This window comes from Nerophis ophidion, linkage group LG13 (genome assembly GCF_033978795.1).
Source record: "Nerophis ophidion isolate RoL-2023_Sa linkage group LG13, RoL_Noph_v1.0, whole genome shotgun sequence".
NCBI lineage: Eukaryota > Metazoa > Chordata > Actinopteri > Syngnathiformes > Syngnathidae > Nerophis > Nerophis ophidion.
The window spans coordinates 12,971,486-12,986,000 of record NC_084623.1 but is presented as its reverse complement, the minus strand read 5'-3'; the positions used below and the strand labels follow the sequence as shown (position 1 = coordinate 12,986,000).

The window sequence follows — 14,515 nt, the reverse complement described above, 5'->3', positions numbered from 1 at the left end:
ACCACCGTGCTGCTTTTCCAAACAATAAAATGGTTGAATGTGGTCAACTCCAATTGTTAACAGAAAGCGTTCTAAAGTAAGGCTCCACTTTTCAAAATGTGCTAGCTTGATGCTAATCTACTTAGATATGCCATTTACATGCTATTGATTAGAATTGGCAATTTCAACACCTTCCAATTTAGTAATAAAAACTAAAACTTAGAAGCTTGTTACACTTTGCACAAATTGGAACTGGTAATGTATTGGTTCAAATGTGAAAGGTTTCCCTATTTTTTACCAACGCAAACATGTAAAAATAAATTAAACAAGGTTTACACTTGCCTTAAAGGGGAACTTCACTATCATTCTCAATCTTTTTTAGAGACAAGAACACATGTCTCTATTTTTGATGCATTCTAACTTGTAAATAAACATACATAAAAGTCAGCTAACAATGTGTATATATATGTATCTATCTATGTTGGCCCTGCGATAAGCGGGCGACCCGTCCAGGGTGCACGCCGCCCCCCGCCCCCGTGCAGCCGAGACGGGCTACAGCAACCCCCGCGACCCCGAACGGGACAAGCGGTAGAAAATGGATGGATGGATGAACTAAAAAAAAAAATCAATACCACCGTAGTACAGTAATACCTCAAATTAAGAGTGCCCCAATTGTTGTGATATAAAACAACTTCAACATTCTTAATAATATGCGCCACACTCTGTGAACCCACACCAAACACATCTCTGGAGAACATATGCCCTGCAACACACCACAAACGCAATGTTGAGGTAGGCGGGGTTGGGGGCGCGTGTATAATAGCCAAGAGTCACAGATACACGGAATTATGGGTAATTTTTATGTTGCGTTTATAATGTGCCACAGGGCCAAAACTCTCCAGAAATGTGCTTGGTGAGGGTTCACAGAGTGTGGCGCATATTAGTAAGAGTTTTAAAGTTGTTTATATCACAAACATCATCGTAAAAGGTATGGCTGTTGACCAAATATGCATTGCAATCTCGTAAAAGAAGCAGCGAGATGCATGCGTCCAGCCGGCATGCACACATCATGGTGTAAAAGTGAGCGCCATGACATGCTGCAGAGCAGTGGTCCCTAACCAACGGGCCACGGACGCAGAATTATTTATATATATATATATATATTTTTTACTCACACTCAATTTTTTACTGCATGCCATTGGTAAGCGCAGGGGTGAGAAGAGGTTTTAAACTAATTAGCGCCTGCTTACTTTTACCGCATGCTTTGAATAAGCGCAGGAGTGAGAAGAGGTTTTAAATTAATAAGCGCCCCGGCGGCTATTCAAGGAAATACGGTATTCAACATTGCCACATTATGGGGTTGAGGCAATAATTGAAAAAAAATAATAATAGTAACAGCCACGGACGCATGTGATGACGACAAATGCATTATATTACCGACAATATTATGTTGATGGACAGAACACTCACCTTGAACCTGGAGTTCGCCCTTTGATACCAATCCCTCTGCATCAGCTGTCACTATGCCGCTATCTGAAACCATGCAGTTATGGATACAGAGCATGTGGCATAGTCCATTGCTGGAAACAACAGTGCGCTCCTTCATGGCTACCTGTTTGCCATTCAGGCACCACACCAATTTAACGTCTTCTGGTGAGATCATGCACTTAAATACTGCATCTTCTCCTTCACAAACAGTAACGCTGTGAAGTTCCCCTATGAATTCCACAACTCGGGGAGCTGAAAGTAAAGCAATCAGTCAGTCATTTTGAATTGGCAAACATTTCTCAGATGACAAATGACCTATTCATTCCCCCTCCCATAAACATTCATCTATGAACTTCAATGATGGACATTTACTTACTGTTAACCGAGACAACAGCTGAGGTTCTGTCATCTGTGCTTTCGCAGGCGTATTCACCAGCGTCATCATCCAATAGTTCATGGACAGTAAAACTTCGCTCCCGACCTTGTGCCCTTATTCTGTAACGAGGACTTGGCAAGATTTCTTGGCCATCCTTCAGCCACTGGACATCTCCTTTTGGCTTATTGATCTCACATCGTAATGTGAGGCTACCGCCTTTCAAACACTCAACGTTCTCCAGCGGTCGGATAAATTTCACCTTCATTTCTGATTAGGGGGATATAGAATATCATTTTAGAGAAGTTACCTTGGAGACAGTTATCATTAAGGAATTAGATATTGTGAAATCAGGGGCTCATTTTGATTGGAGGTGTCAAATTCTTACCTTTGACAAAAAGACTAAAATACATCTCATCTGTGCTTGCATCACAGACATAGTCTCCAGAATCTGACAGCTGCAGGGGATTAATAGTGAGCTTGTGGGTATTGCCCTCACTGGAGATGTGAATGTTGTCCTTGTTCAGTAGTTGGCCATCTTTCAGCCACCGCACATTAGCTTTGTCTTGGTTCACCACAGTGCATAGTGTTGTACTCTCATTTTCATAGGCAAAGATTTTATTATTTGCCTTTTTATTCACAAACTTTACCGGTACTTCTGTGGGTTAAGAAATATAATATCAAAAAAAACTATTATTAAATTTCACATTGTCGAATTAAAAATAAATCTATTTATACCCCTGCCAGGCGGTTATGTAATCGTTGCACTTGGTTTGTCTGTTGCCAACATAATAAAAAAAAAACTTTTTAAAACTTTCAGAAAAGGTCTACAATAGTATAAGGAACAACTGATTACAATTTAGGCCTGATCCGGATCATTTCTACAATGGTACTTTCAGGCCCGTAACTAGACAAATACCGAGGTCAACATTTGGTTGTCCAAGCTTTGAAAGGCTGAAATCATGCGTATCCCAGCACCATATACATCAGGGGTCACCAACGCGGTGCCCGCGGGCACCAGGTAGCCCGTAAGGACCAGATGAGTTGCCCGCTGGCCTATTCTAAAAATAGCTCAAATAGCAGCACTTACCAGTGAGCTGCCTCTATTTTTTTAATTTTATTTATTTACTAGCAAGCTGGTCTTCCTTTGCTCGACATTTTTAATTCTAAGAGAGACAAAACTCAAATAGAATTTTAAAATCCAAGAAAATATTTTAAAGACTTGGTCTTCACTTGTTTAAATATATTCATTTATTTTTTTACTTTGCTTCTTATAATTTTCGGAAAGACAATTTTAGAGAAAAAATACAACCTTAAAAATGATTTTAGGATTTTAAACACATATACCTTTTTACCTTTTAAATTCCTTCCTCTCCTTTCCTGACAATTTAAATCAATGTTCAAGTATTTTTATTTATTTATTGTAAAGTATAATAAATACATTTTAATTTAATTCTTCATTTTAGCTTCTGCTTTTTCGCCAAATAATATTTCTGAAATATTTCTTCAAACTTATTATGATTAAAATTCAAAAAAATTATTCTGGCAAATCTAGAAAATCTGTAGAATCAAATTTAAATCTTATTTCAAAATCTTTTGAATTTCTTTTAAATTTTTTGTTTTGGAAAATCTATAAGAAATAATGATTTGTCTTTGTTAGAAATATAGCTTGGTCCAATTTGTTATATATTATAACAAAGTGCAGATTGGATTTTAGCCTATTTAAAACATTTCATCAAAATTCTAAAATTAATCTTAATCAGGAAAAATTACTAATGATTTTCCATAAATAATTTTTTAAATTTTTTTTTTCAAAAAGATTTGAATTAGCTAGTTTTTCTCTATTTTTTTTCGGTAGAATTTTGAATTTTAAAGAGTCGAAATTGAAGATAAACTATTTTTCAAAATTTTATTTTCATTTTTTTGTGTTTTCTCCTCTTTTAAACCGTTCAATTAAGTGTTTTTTTCATCATTTATTCTCTACAAAAAACCTTCCGTAAAAGGAAAAAAAATGTACGACGGAATGACCGACAGAAATACCCCTTTTTTATACATATATATCTATATATATATATTTATTCATTAAAGGTACATTGAGCAAATTGGCTATTTCTGGCAATTTATTTAAGTGTGTATCAAACTGGTAGCCCTTCACATTAATCAGTACCAAAAAGTAGCTCTTGGTTTCTAAAAGGTTGGTGACCCCTGATATAAACAATAATAACTTTTATTGACAGAATGATTACATTTTATATCATCTAACATCTTTGAAAATCAGCAGGATTTTGTAACAGTTCACATTTGTATTAAGATGCTAAAGCTTAGCATATTAAACAATTTTAACATCATTAAAACATACATTTAAAAACCGTACCAAAATTTCTTCCACAATCAGGTTTGGGACCCAAGACCTCTTTCTTTGCAAAGCAAGGGGATGAACACAGAGGACATGACCTCGCTGTCCTCAATGGTAGTTACGGCCATGGGTATGTTATGTTTATGTTACAACCCTCTACTTCTTCAAGTGTGTGCTAGCGGCGCCGCCTCCACCCACAGAGACAAAGACAGTCTTCACACCGTATCTTTAATTTTGGTATAAATAGTTCAAAAAGTTATAGGCGTATCTAGTTTCCACTTTCAAGACATGTAATACATAAATAACAATAGAAACAAGTGATTTCATTTTGGGGTGAGCTGGATCACAATCTAGATTCAAGACTTTTTGACTATTGCAGGGGTAGGGAACCTATGGCTCTAGAGCCAGATGTGGCTATTTTGATGACCGCATCTGGCTCTCAGATAAATCTTAGCTGACATTGCTTAACACGATAAGTAATGAATAATTCTGCAGTTAATCACGATGTTAAAAATAACTTTAAAAATATAAAACATTCTCAAGCATTTTAATCCATCCAACAATTTTCTACCGCACCTGTTCAAGAAATAACAATGTTGTTAAAAAGAATTAGAGACTTATTATACTCTAAAAATGTTGGTTTTAATTCAAAAATGCACGCACTTAGTTGTATTCAGTGTTAAAAAAAATATGATATGGCTCTTAGGGAAATACGTTTTAAAATATTTGGCTTTCATGGCTCTCTCAGCCAAAAAGGTTCCCGACCCCTGGAATATTGGGAGGTAAGGTCTGGCAGAGGTCTGTGCTTTCTAGTTTCTATTATGATATTTGCAAATATATTGTACTTACCTTGGACCTTAACAATTGTGATCAGTTTGTCATCTATGGCATCACAAACATATTTTCCAGAGTCTGATGGCTCAAGACCAGAGAGAACAAGCTTCCTCATGACGTCATGGCTGTAAATTTTGACACGAGTGTCTGGTTTCAATATCTTGCCATTCCATAGCCACTGAACAGTGGCGTTGGGCCGAGACACCTCACACTCTAAAATAAGTTCTTCTCCTGTAAGTAATATATGATGCTCTGGGTGGCCAGAATTTCCAATGATCCTAGCTGGAGGCTCTAAACAAAAACAAATAGTCAATCAATGTCTTTCTGCTCAAATAAAATTTTTTGCAATCCTAATTATTAACACAAATACCTGCAACAGTGATATGGAACACCATTTTATCATCCAGTGCATCACAAGTGTACTCTCCTGAATCATCGAGCGAGGCGTTTAGGACTACCAATGAACGGAAAACACCCTGCTCTTCACTACAGTATTGCTCACTGTCATCAATTGGCTGATCATTTTTGTACCAGCGGACGGATGCGTTTGCCCTGGATAGTTCACATACTAGAATAATGTCATCAGACACTAAAAATTGCTTTTCGGTTTTTGCTTCTGTTTTTCCAATAATTCTTACAGGCAACTCTGAAAACAAACAAGAAAAGACATGGCCAAACGTTAAACAATAAATAAATGATCCTGTTTCCTACAGAAACAAGTCAACAATGCACATCCAAACATGATAAAGCAGTTCGGGCTAACTGTTAGGTTTAACTTTTCATATGACCTACCTTGCACTTTTACATGGAAATCCATGACATCATCTTTTGCATCACAGACATATATTCCTGCATCTTCTAGTGTTAGTGAGTGAACTTTTAATTGACGCAATACACCATCTTCAACTATGGTGACAGTTGCTAAACCTTCCACTTCTTCTCCATTCTTCTTCCAGAAAACTACAGCATTAGGTCTGGATACCTCACAGTCCAAAACCAAGGTTTCTCCAACCACTTTTTCCAGCCTGCTCAATGTCTTTCGTGGACGAACAAAGCGGACAGGAGGCTCTGTAAATGTCAAAAAGTGATGTGAGACACGGTTACACACTGAAAGGTTTCCTGTCACAGCTTTCTGATTTCCTTACCGGCTATATTTACAAAGAATGTCATGGAGTCATCTATTGTGTCACAGACATATTCTGCAGAATCTTTAATAGTTGTTTCAGGTATAATAAGCCTTCTGTAGACTCCATCCACCTCTAGTATGAGGTTGTCGCTCTCCTCTACTTCAAGTCCGTCTCGATACCAACGGACCACTGCATGCGGTCGTGAGATCTCACAGCTCAGAACCATCCTCTCTGATGTTTGTTGGCACAGTTCCATTTGAGACTGACTCGGCGACACAATCCGTACTGGAGGTTCTATAAATGGACATAACTCCATTAGTGCCATTGCTACAAGTTTTCTATTCAGATTACAGATAATATGACGTATACTGTTATCTGTCAGTATCGTTTGACTCCAGTTAATGGATCTGGAATGAGTACAATATAAAGCCAAACTATGAGAAGTCACTGCCTTTAGGATATTTTGTGGTAATTCGTCATAAAATTAAAGCATAATATTATACTAAGAACTTATGTAAACATTATTTTAGCTTCTGGTAGCTTACGAGTACCTGTTGGAGCCCCCTGATACAAACTATATAAAGACATTAATTACTAGTGCTGTGGGTTTATCCTTTGTAGAGTGAGCAAATTACTGAATGCAATCAACGTTCACTGTGGGGCAGTATAGCTCGGTTGGTAGAGCGGCCGTGCCAGCAACATGAAGGTTGCAGGTTCGATCCCCGCTTCCACCATCCTAGTCTCTGCGGTTGTGTCCTTGGGCAAGACACTTTACCCACCTGCTCCCAGTGCCACCCACGCTGGTTTAAATGTAACTTAGATATTGGGTTTCACCATGTAAAGTTCTTTGAGTCACTTGAGAAAAGCGCTATATAAATATAATTCACTTCACTTTTTGGATTTCTTTACACAGCATGCATAAAAGCATTGGAGTGAAAGAATAAGAGTTATATGTTAAATATGCACAATACGCTCTGCATGTTTTGTTACAATTATTACATCGTAGGGCCTGTATACAATCAATAAACACAGTATACCGTAAGCTAATTTTGGAAAAATGATGTACATGTTATCATACAACTCTTATTCTTAAGGGCCGTTGCTATAGTTATTATTAATTGTGCTGATGTGGTATTTTTCTTTGTCTGTGCAAAGCTGGCAATCCAAAAGATTGCAAGCCAGTCTAGTATCAGTGTCTGTGTCCAGGAACGGCTTGCTTATTGCCAAGGCCGAACACTGCAGTGATGCAGACAGAGGAGAGACAAGGCGATATCACCAGTGTCAACACATTTGCATTTCTTGTATAATCATATATTGTGTCTAACTGGAGCTGTCGAGATTACCCCTTTCCCTCAGCGACAGCTTCAGTGATGTACCCAGGGACTTCCCAAATAAATAGAGGAGGGCCGTGGGTTAGACTTTAAAGTGAAGTTTGGATCTGTAACTAGATTACTGCCCAAATAACGCCTCCTCAATTGAGCAAAATTTAACTGTATCTCTGCATGATTCCTTGCTTTTCATCTGTTTTAATAGATTTCATCAGTGTTTGAACCTGACTACTGATTACCCTAATCTTTTTTGGTCATTCTACTCACTCACCACATACATTCACATGCAGTTTTTTTTTAATGCATCATATGGAGGAATTTTAGTCATTTTTAATTGGTAACGTTAGGGCATCTAGGACTGATTTTTTTTCTTGTATCTGTGGTGGTGTAAAGAAATAAAATCACATTGCATGAAACCTATCAAAGTCCATATTGTTTATATGCCAAAACTATCTTTTAAAACTTGCATATAAAGTTAAAGTACCACTGATAGTTACACACACTAGGTGTGGTGAAATTACCCTCTGCCTTTGACCCATCCCCTTGTTCCACACCCTGGGAGGCGAGGGGAGCAGCAGCACTGGCTGGGCTCTGGAATTATTTTGGTGATTTAACCCCCAATTCCAACCCATGATGCTCAGTGCCAAGCAGGGAGGTCCCATTTTTATCGTCTTTGGTATGACTCGGCCGGGTTTGAACTCACGACTTACAGATCTCAGGGCGGACACTCAAACTGAGCAGGTTTTACATACAGTACAACATTCAAACAATGCATGCACAACAAGCAAAGTCATGGTTCTTACCTGTAATACCGAGGTTAAAGAATATTGAATCATCCGCTGTATCGCAGACGTATTCTCCAGAATCCTCGACTCCACTTGTCAGAATCTTCAGTCGTCTATAAGGACCTTCTATCTTTAGCTTAATGTTCTCGCTGTCCTGGAGCTTTTGGCCATCTTTGTACCAGCTCACTATGCCATTCGAACGCGAGAGTTCACAGCTGAGAATAATTTCCTCGGGTACATGCCGGTCAAGGTGGACATCTTCCTTCGGGTAAATTATCATTACCGGAGGTTCTGTGAGAGATTGATAGAAAATATGCACTCAGTCAACTGGCTGTTCTGTACATTTTACCTACTGATAATTTTTGCATCTTGCAAATTAGGTTCAGAAAAGCTCTTCCCTTACCTCGTATGTTCACCTTAAACATTATTGTGTTATCTCCTGCACGACATGTGTACGTGCCCGAGTCCGAGAGTTGGGCTGAAAGGATTGAGAGAGTTCTTTGGGTGCCTTCTGCTTGCATTGTTATATTGTCGTTTGAGTGGACTTCAGCTCCATCTTTGTACCACTTGACAACTCCATCAACCTGTGAGACCTGGCATGACAGATCAAGTTGGGATTTTTCCACAGCGCTCTTGAAAAGCTCCTCCTCCGGGATGTTTGCAAATGTCAACGGTGGTGCTGCAGAGTACGGACATAACAAATGTTTACACTTGACAGACCGACTCTTTCTTGAAGCGTATATTCACTGCAGCTGCATGGCTGTTAAGACATGCAGACTTCAAGATTTTTTCATTAACTGTATTACCACTCCACAAAAAAATTAGAAATGAATGTTAATGACATTTGATGCACAGTGAGAAGGGTGATACAAGTGATGTATTAGAGCGTTTTGACGTATGATTACACTTTTGCGGGTATTAGAGGTCGTGACCAGAAAAACTAAGCTTATCACCTTCCACCTGCGTATCGCAAGCGCTGGAATGTGACCCATCATCAGTTTTACGACTGTTCTCCCCAGACAATGAGACTGCTGAGTCCACATCAGGTGTCGTTGTACAGACTTCAGAATTGATCTTTGTTCCTGATTGCGTCAAGAGATTTTTTCCATTCTTACCCAAGCAATTCTTGCCCATAGAGTCTGAGACCTCACAATGGGTTGTGTCTGGGTTGCCTGCTTCAATACAATAGGTTGTGTCTGGGTTGCTTGCTTCAACAGAATGCCTTGCCTTAACTTCCGGGAAAGCTGAGAATCAAATCAATGCTTCAAGAATTTCGGTTCATTCAACATTAAATTAATAAGTTTTGCAGCTCGAGATCTGCATCAGCCAGCATCTTTTCAATGCTTGTTCTCACTATTATCTCAGAACAAAAAGCTTAATAATTTGCAGAAATATGCCATAAGTAATGTCATCAGATCAATACATTTACTTTGAAATATTTATCAGCTATGTAACCAATTTCAAATAATCATACATTATACTACCAGAACCAACTGACTAAATTACATCTTTATGCTCGGGTTTTTTGCTGTATGATGCAGTTCAGATAGCATGCAATCCTTTTTTTCTGAGATTTTGAGTTAAAACCAGGGTTTAAGAAAACAGTTAGATCAAACCAAACCAAACTTCAGGCAATACGAGTGAAAACAACAAGGACACTCGACGTTTTCCCTTCTAGGACACAATGTAATAGGTGTAAGGGGTTTTAACTTGATAGCAGGGTTATTATAACTAAAATGTTCTTTTACCATCTGGTTTGTGACCTTTGGGTTTAAAATAATTAATGAGGTACATTTGAAATTTTAACGTAATCCTGTATTTGTTGATGATTTAGCTTGGAAAAATAAATATCTCACAGTGTTCTTCATGTGTCCACAAGAAGTAGTTCGTTAATTTCTAGTGTGTGTACCTTTGTAGTGATCTAAGTTGTTTAAAGTGTAAAAAATTAAAGAAAAGGTAAATGATTTTAAAAATACATAAATCACCTGCGACATCCACCTTGAATTCTATGTGATCATCTGCAGAATCACAGCGGTAAACCCCAGCATGTCTGACTTCTGCGGCTTTAATAACCAATGCTCTCAATTTTTCTTCTTTATGGAGTTCGTAATCACTCTTTGGAGACAGGTCTTCTCCATCCTTGTGCCACTGGACCTGGGCAGTTGGCTCTGAGACTTCACACTGCATCCTAACCGGGCAGCCTGCCTCTACCAATTTGTTTTTTTCTTTGTCTGGAATGGCTGCTAACTTTACAGGAGCAGCTGGTAGGTGGAAAAGATTGTGAGCAAAATCAATCATATGGTAAGGGATTATTAATAATTATACACCTTTAGTTACATTAAACTTCTCAAACCTAAAGACAAAGAAATCACCTTGGATCTCCACGTGGAATGTAACAACATCTTCAGCGAGTTTACAGCTGTAGAGGCCCGTGTCTGACATCTTAGCTGAATGAATGATCAATTTTCTGAGGCTGCCACCTCTTTTCATGTCAAGACCCGTTTTGCAAAAAAGTTCTGTATCATTTTTAAACCAGGAAACCTGGGCACCAGGATCCAATACCTCACATTGGAGGATAATTGGAAAACCGACTGCAACCATTCTGTATTTTTCTGATTGCGGGACTGGCGTAAGTTGTGGCAGTCGGCCTAAGGGAAGAGAACAATTGAGTTGACAGTACAACCTCCAGAAAGTCTTACCTTGGATGAAGAGGTGTGTGGTAACACAAGATATCAAGAAAGAAACTGATCACCTTTTACATCCACTTTGAATGTAACAGTATCATTCGCTGTTGCACAGTGGTAAACACCACTTTGTGTGTTGTCAGCTGAAGGGATGAAAAGTGTTCGTCTTCGACCCTCTGTCTGGATCTCCAGATTATCTTGTGGTTGTAGTTTGATCCCATCCTTGTACCAGTCAACGTTAGCATCAGAATCCTGGGCAAGCTCACAGTTGAGGATAATGGCATTGCCTTCTTGAAACGTCTTATTCCTTTCTGCCTCTTTGACCTCTGAGAACTTTGTGGGAAGAGCTATAGAGTTAAGATATTGCAAGAAAAAGAGAGTCTTAATACATAGAAATATGAGTATTGAGTATCCATGTAATTCCAAAAGATTTCAAGAAACAGCAGTAAGCTACAAAGAGCAGCAATACAAACCATGCAATCAGTAATTGACTTGACAGGTGTGCAGGAGTCAAATATATGCATTAATCGCAGGTAAAAGTACACTGCCTGCAAGCAACCAAAAAAAGGACTCTAATCAAAACAGACATAATGTTCCTGATAAGGTTTTTAGTCTTCCATATATTTAAAAAATATGGCTGATAACAAGATTACTCCTTGATTTACTGGTAGACGAATAAGAAAGTCAGCAGCAAGAGTTGACGTTTTCTCACAATATGCAGACAAAGATGTTTTGTTTTTGTTTTTTTGTTTTTTTTTGTTTTTTTTTTAAAGAAGTGTCACTGCTGTCAAAATGGAACCACAATTCCAGGATCCCGAAGAGAAAGAATACATTTTATATGCAAAGGAAGAAATCAATATTATACACCCTCCACAAAAACATGACAACAGAGACAAATCCAGAACCAAAGTATTAGAGGGGAACGGCACTATAAAAAACAAAAAATTGTACCCATCGTTCACTTTTCTTATGAGACAAGAACACACACTGTGCCTGTGTTTAAATTGTACAAAACTTTTTAACAAGAAGCGGTTAACAATGCAAGTAGTGGGATTCTGCATTGTAGGTTTCAATGGTTAAAGTATAGAAACTGTAAGCAATATTTTGGTAGAAGAAAATGAATGGACAATGTTGTGAGTTCGGTTGAAAACATGAAAACATTCTGTTCCAGATAGTTAACAGTGCAAGGCCAGTTCAAGTTCCGAGCATCACCTTTTACTTCCACAGTGAACTGGATGTCGTCATCCTTCGACTCACAACGGTATACGCCAGAATCAACCACTTTGGCGGATGGAATAACTACATTTCTCAAGTCTTCCTTTGACTGGATGTCTATTCCACCTTGAGGTAGGAGCTGTGTTCCATCTTTATACCATGTGACTTGTCCACTGGGGTCTGACAGCTCACACTGCAGAGCAATGGGGCAGCCGGCCATGACTGCCTTTGTCTGGTCAGCCTTTGATACGGCTGAAAACTTCTGAAGTGGAACTAAAGGACGGAATGCAAAACGCAATTAGATTTGAAAAGGGTATTTTTAGGTTCCATTTTTTTTTCAGGCATGTTTTTAGGTATGTGAGGTATTGTTTCACCTTTACATGTTTTAATTGTCACCTGTAGTCTTCACCTGGGACGTCACAGGTGAAGACTGCTGGTCTGAAATAAGAAACTAAAACTATATTAAAAAAGAAGAGAGAATTATCCTGGTATCAACTAAATCAGATACAAGGGAATTGCACTTTTTTTGGAATGTTGCCTATTGTACGCAATCATTATGATTGCGAACGACGATAGGTGGATTTTTTTTCTTATGCATTCCAAATTGTAAATAAAAGTCAGCAAATGGGAGCAAACAATCCGATAAATAACCATTCACAAACCGCCAATAATACTCCATTTACATTTCGTAGTTTGAATAATAACCAAGTATTAGGGACGGCGTGGTGCTGTTGGAAGAGTGGCCGTGCCAGCAACCTTAGGGTTCTTGGTCCAATCCCCGCCTTCTACCAACCTCGTGTCATAACGGGGAGAGGGGGGGGTGGGTTTCGCAGCTGGCTGCGAAGTTTGTTCTCCCAGGATGCAAACGGACTTTTCCGGACAAAGATAGCAAGTGTGAACCTATTCACTAATCTACTACAAAATAACAGGCAAAAACTCTCTTAACTGTGGCATGGAATAAACAAAAGACTTACTGTGGTATGAAACAAATAAAGTAGAAAAAAACTTGGAATAGGACATGGAACGAGCAGCATGAACTAAGCCTGAAACTGTGGCATGAAAAGAACCATAACACCAGGCCGACTGACTGGCAAAGACAGGCTTAAATAGTAGTCTTTTAATCAGAGCAGGTGCGTGTCTGAACACTAACGGCAGGTGAAACTAATGAGTCGCTATGGTAATTAAACAAACAAAGGAGCGAAAACAGGAACTAAAAGAGTTCAAAACTAACAAAAAAATAACAAAAACATAATCCAGACCACAGATCACGAAACCTCGTAACGTCCATCGAGTCCTTGAGCAAGACACTTCACCCTTGCTCCTTATGAGTCGGGGTTAGGGCCTTGCATGGCAGCTCCCGCCATCAGTTTATGAATGTGTGTGTGAATGAGTGAATGTGGAAATAGTCTCAAAGCGCTTTGGGTACTTTGAAGTTAGAAACGCGCTATACAAGTATAACCCATTTACCATTAGCAACATTGTTATTACAAGCGCTAACACAGACAAACTATTTATAGCAGCAACGTGATCACTTCCTGTGTGCCAATGTTTACATCATCTGCTGCTTTCTCGCTTCCTTGCTCCCTGTAATGTTATTGCAGATCATAAATCATGCCTCTCACCTGGACAGAATATTTCTAAGTATTCTGGCATGTTGGTACACTTTGACAGACATTTAGGACCCAAAACTGGCAAAGACGACACGAAAAGTCACCCCCGACTCCTTTTTTCGTGAGGATTATGAGACATTCTTCATCTAAATATGAATATATAAACATCCCAGCAGTCGGCATCCTAATGACAGCAGACCTAATACAGTAAGTGACATTTTATTATGTTTGTTGGCTTTCATGACGTCTAGAGTGAGTCATAATCAGTGATGAAGATTAAAAAAAGAACAAGTTGTGATGCGTTTTTGTAAATTAATTGGCACGTGTTCAAAGTACGTATTTTTTTTTACAAATGTGCCCGATAATACATTACATATATATACTTACATAATGTATTTAAAAATAAATAAATGGAGGTGTTTGAATGTGTTTTTAAGGGCTTTTTTGATCGCGCTATTTTATTAATTAAAATGCAAAAAGTAAATAGATAACATCCATCGCCATGTCTCTTATCATGATTGTGAACGAAAGGCAAAATTACAAAATACATTTCTCCTTTAAGGCATTCAAGAAAAAAAATATACAGGACTGTCTCAGAAAATTAGAATATTGTGATAAAGTCCTTTATTTTCTGTAATGCAACTAAAAACATGAAAATGTCATACATTCTGGATTCATTACACATCAACTGAAATATTGCAAGCCTTTTGTTATTTTAATATTGCTGATTATGGCA

General features: G+C 38.3%; 1 protein-coding gene across 1 annotated transcript in view; it reads right to left on the bottom strand.

Moving 5' to 3' along the window:
* The window catches only part of LOC133564868 (obscurin-like), a 94,047-nt gene that overhangs the window by 28,668 nt on the left and 50,864 nt on the right, over nucleotides 1–14,515 (bottom strand). Inside the window, exons 25-38 of the mRNA XM_061919409.1 lie at nucleotides 12,167–12,442; nucleotides 11,023–11,301; nucleotides 10,643–10,918; nucleotides 10,256–10,531; nucleotides 9,224–9,514; nucleotides 8,674–8,949; nucleotides 8,289–8,561; nucleotides 6,176–6,451; nucleotides 5,823–6,098; nucleotides 5,401–5,676; nucleotides 5,046–5,321; nucleotides 2,229–2,498; nucleotides 1,844–2,110; nucleotides 1,450–1,719 (exon numbers count right to left, since the gene is read on the bottom strand). Of these exons, the coding sequence (XP_061775393.1) occupies nucleotides 1,450–1,719; nucleotides 1,844–2,110; nucleotides 2,229–2,498; nucleotides 5,046–5,321; nucleotides 5,401–5,676; nucleotides 5,823–6,098; nucleotides 6,176–6,451; nucleotides 8,289–8,561; nucleotides 8,674–8,949; nucleotides 9,224–9,514; nucleotides 10,256–10,531; nucleotides 10,643–10,918; nucleotides 11,023–11,301; nucleotides 12,167–12,442 (3,858 nt within the window). The remainder of the gene's footprint in view (nucleotides 1–1,449; nucleotides 1,720–1,843; nucleotides 2,111–2,228; nucleotides 2,499–5,045; nucleotides 5,322–5,400; nucleotides 5,677–5,822; nucleotides 6,099–6,175; nucleotides 6,452–8,288; nucleotides 8,562–8,673; nucleotides 8,950–9,223; nucleotides 9,515–10,255; nucleotides 10,532–10,642; nucleotides 10,919–11,022; nucleotides 11,302–12,166; nucleotides 12,443–14,515) is intronic.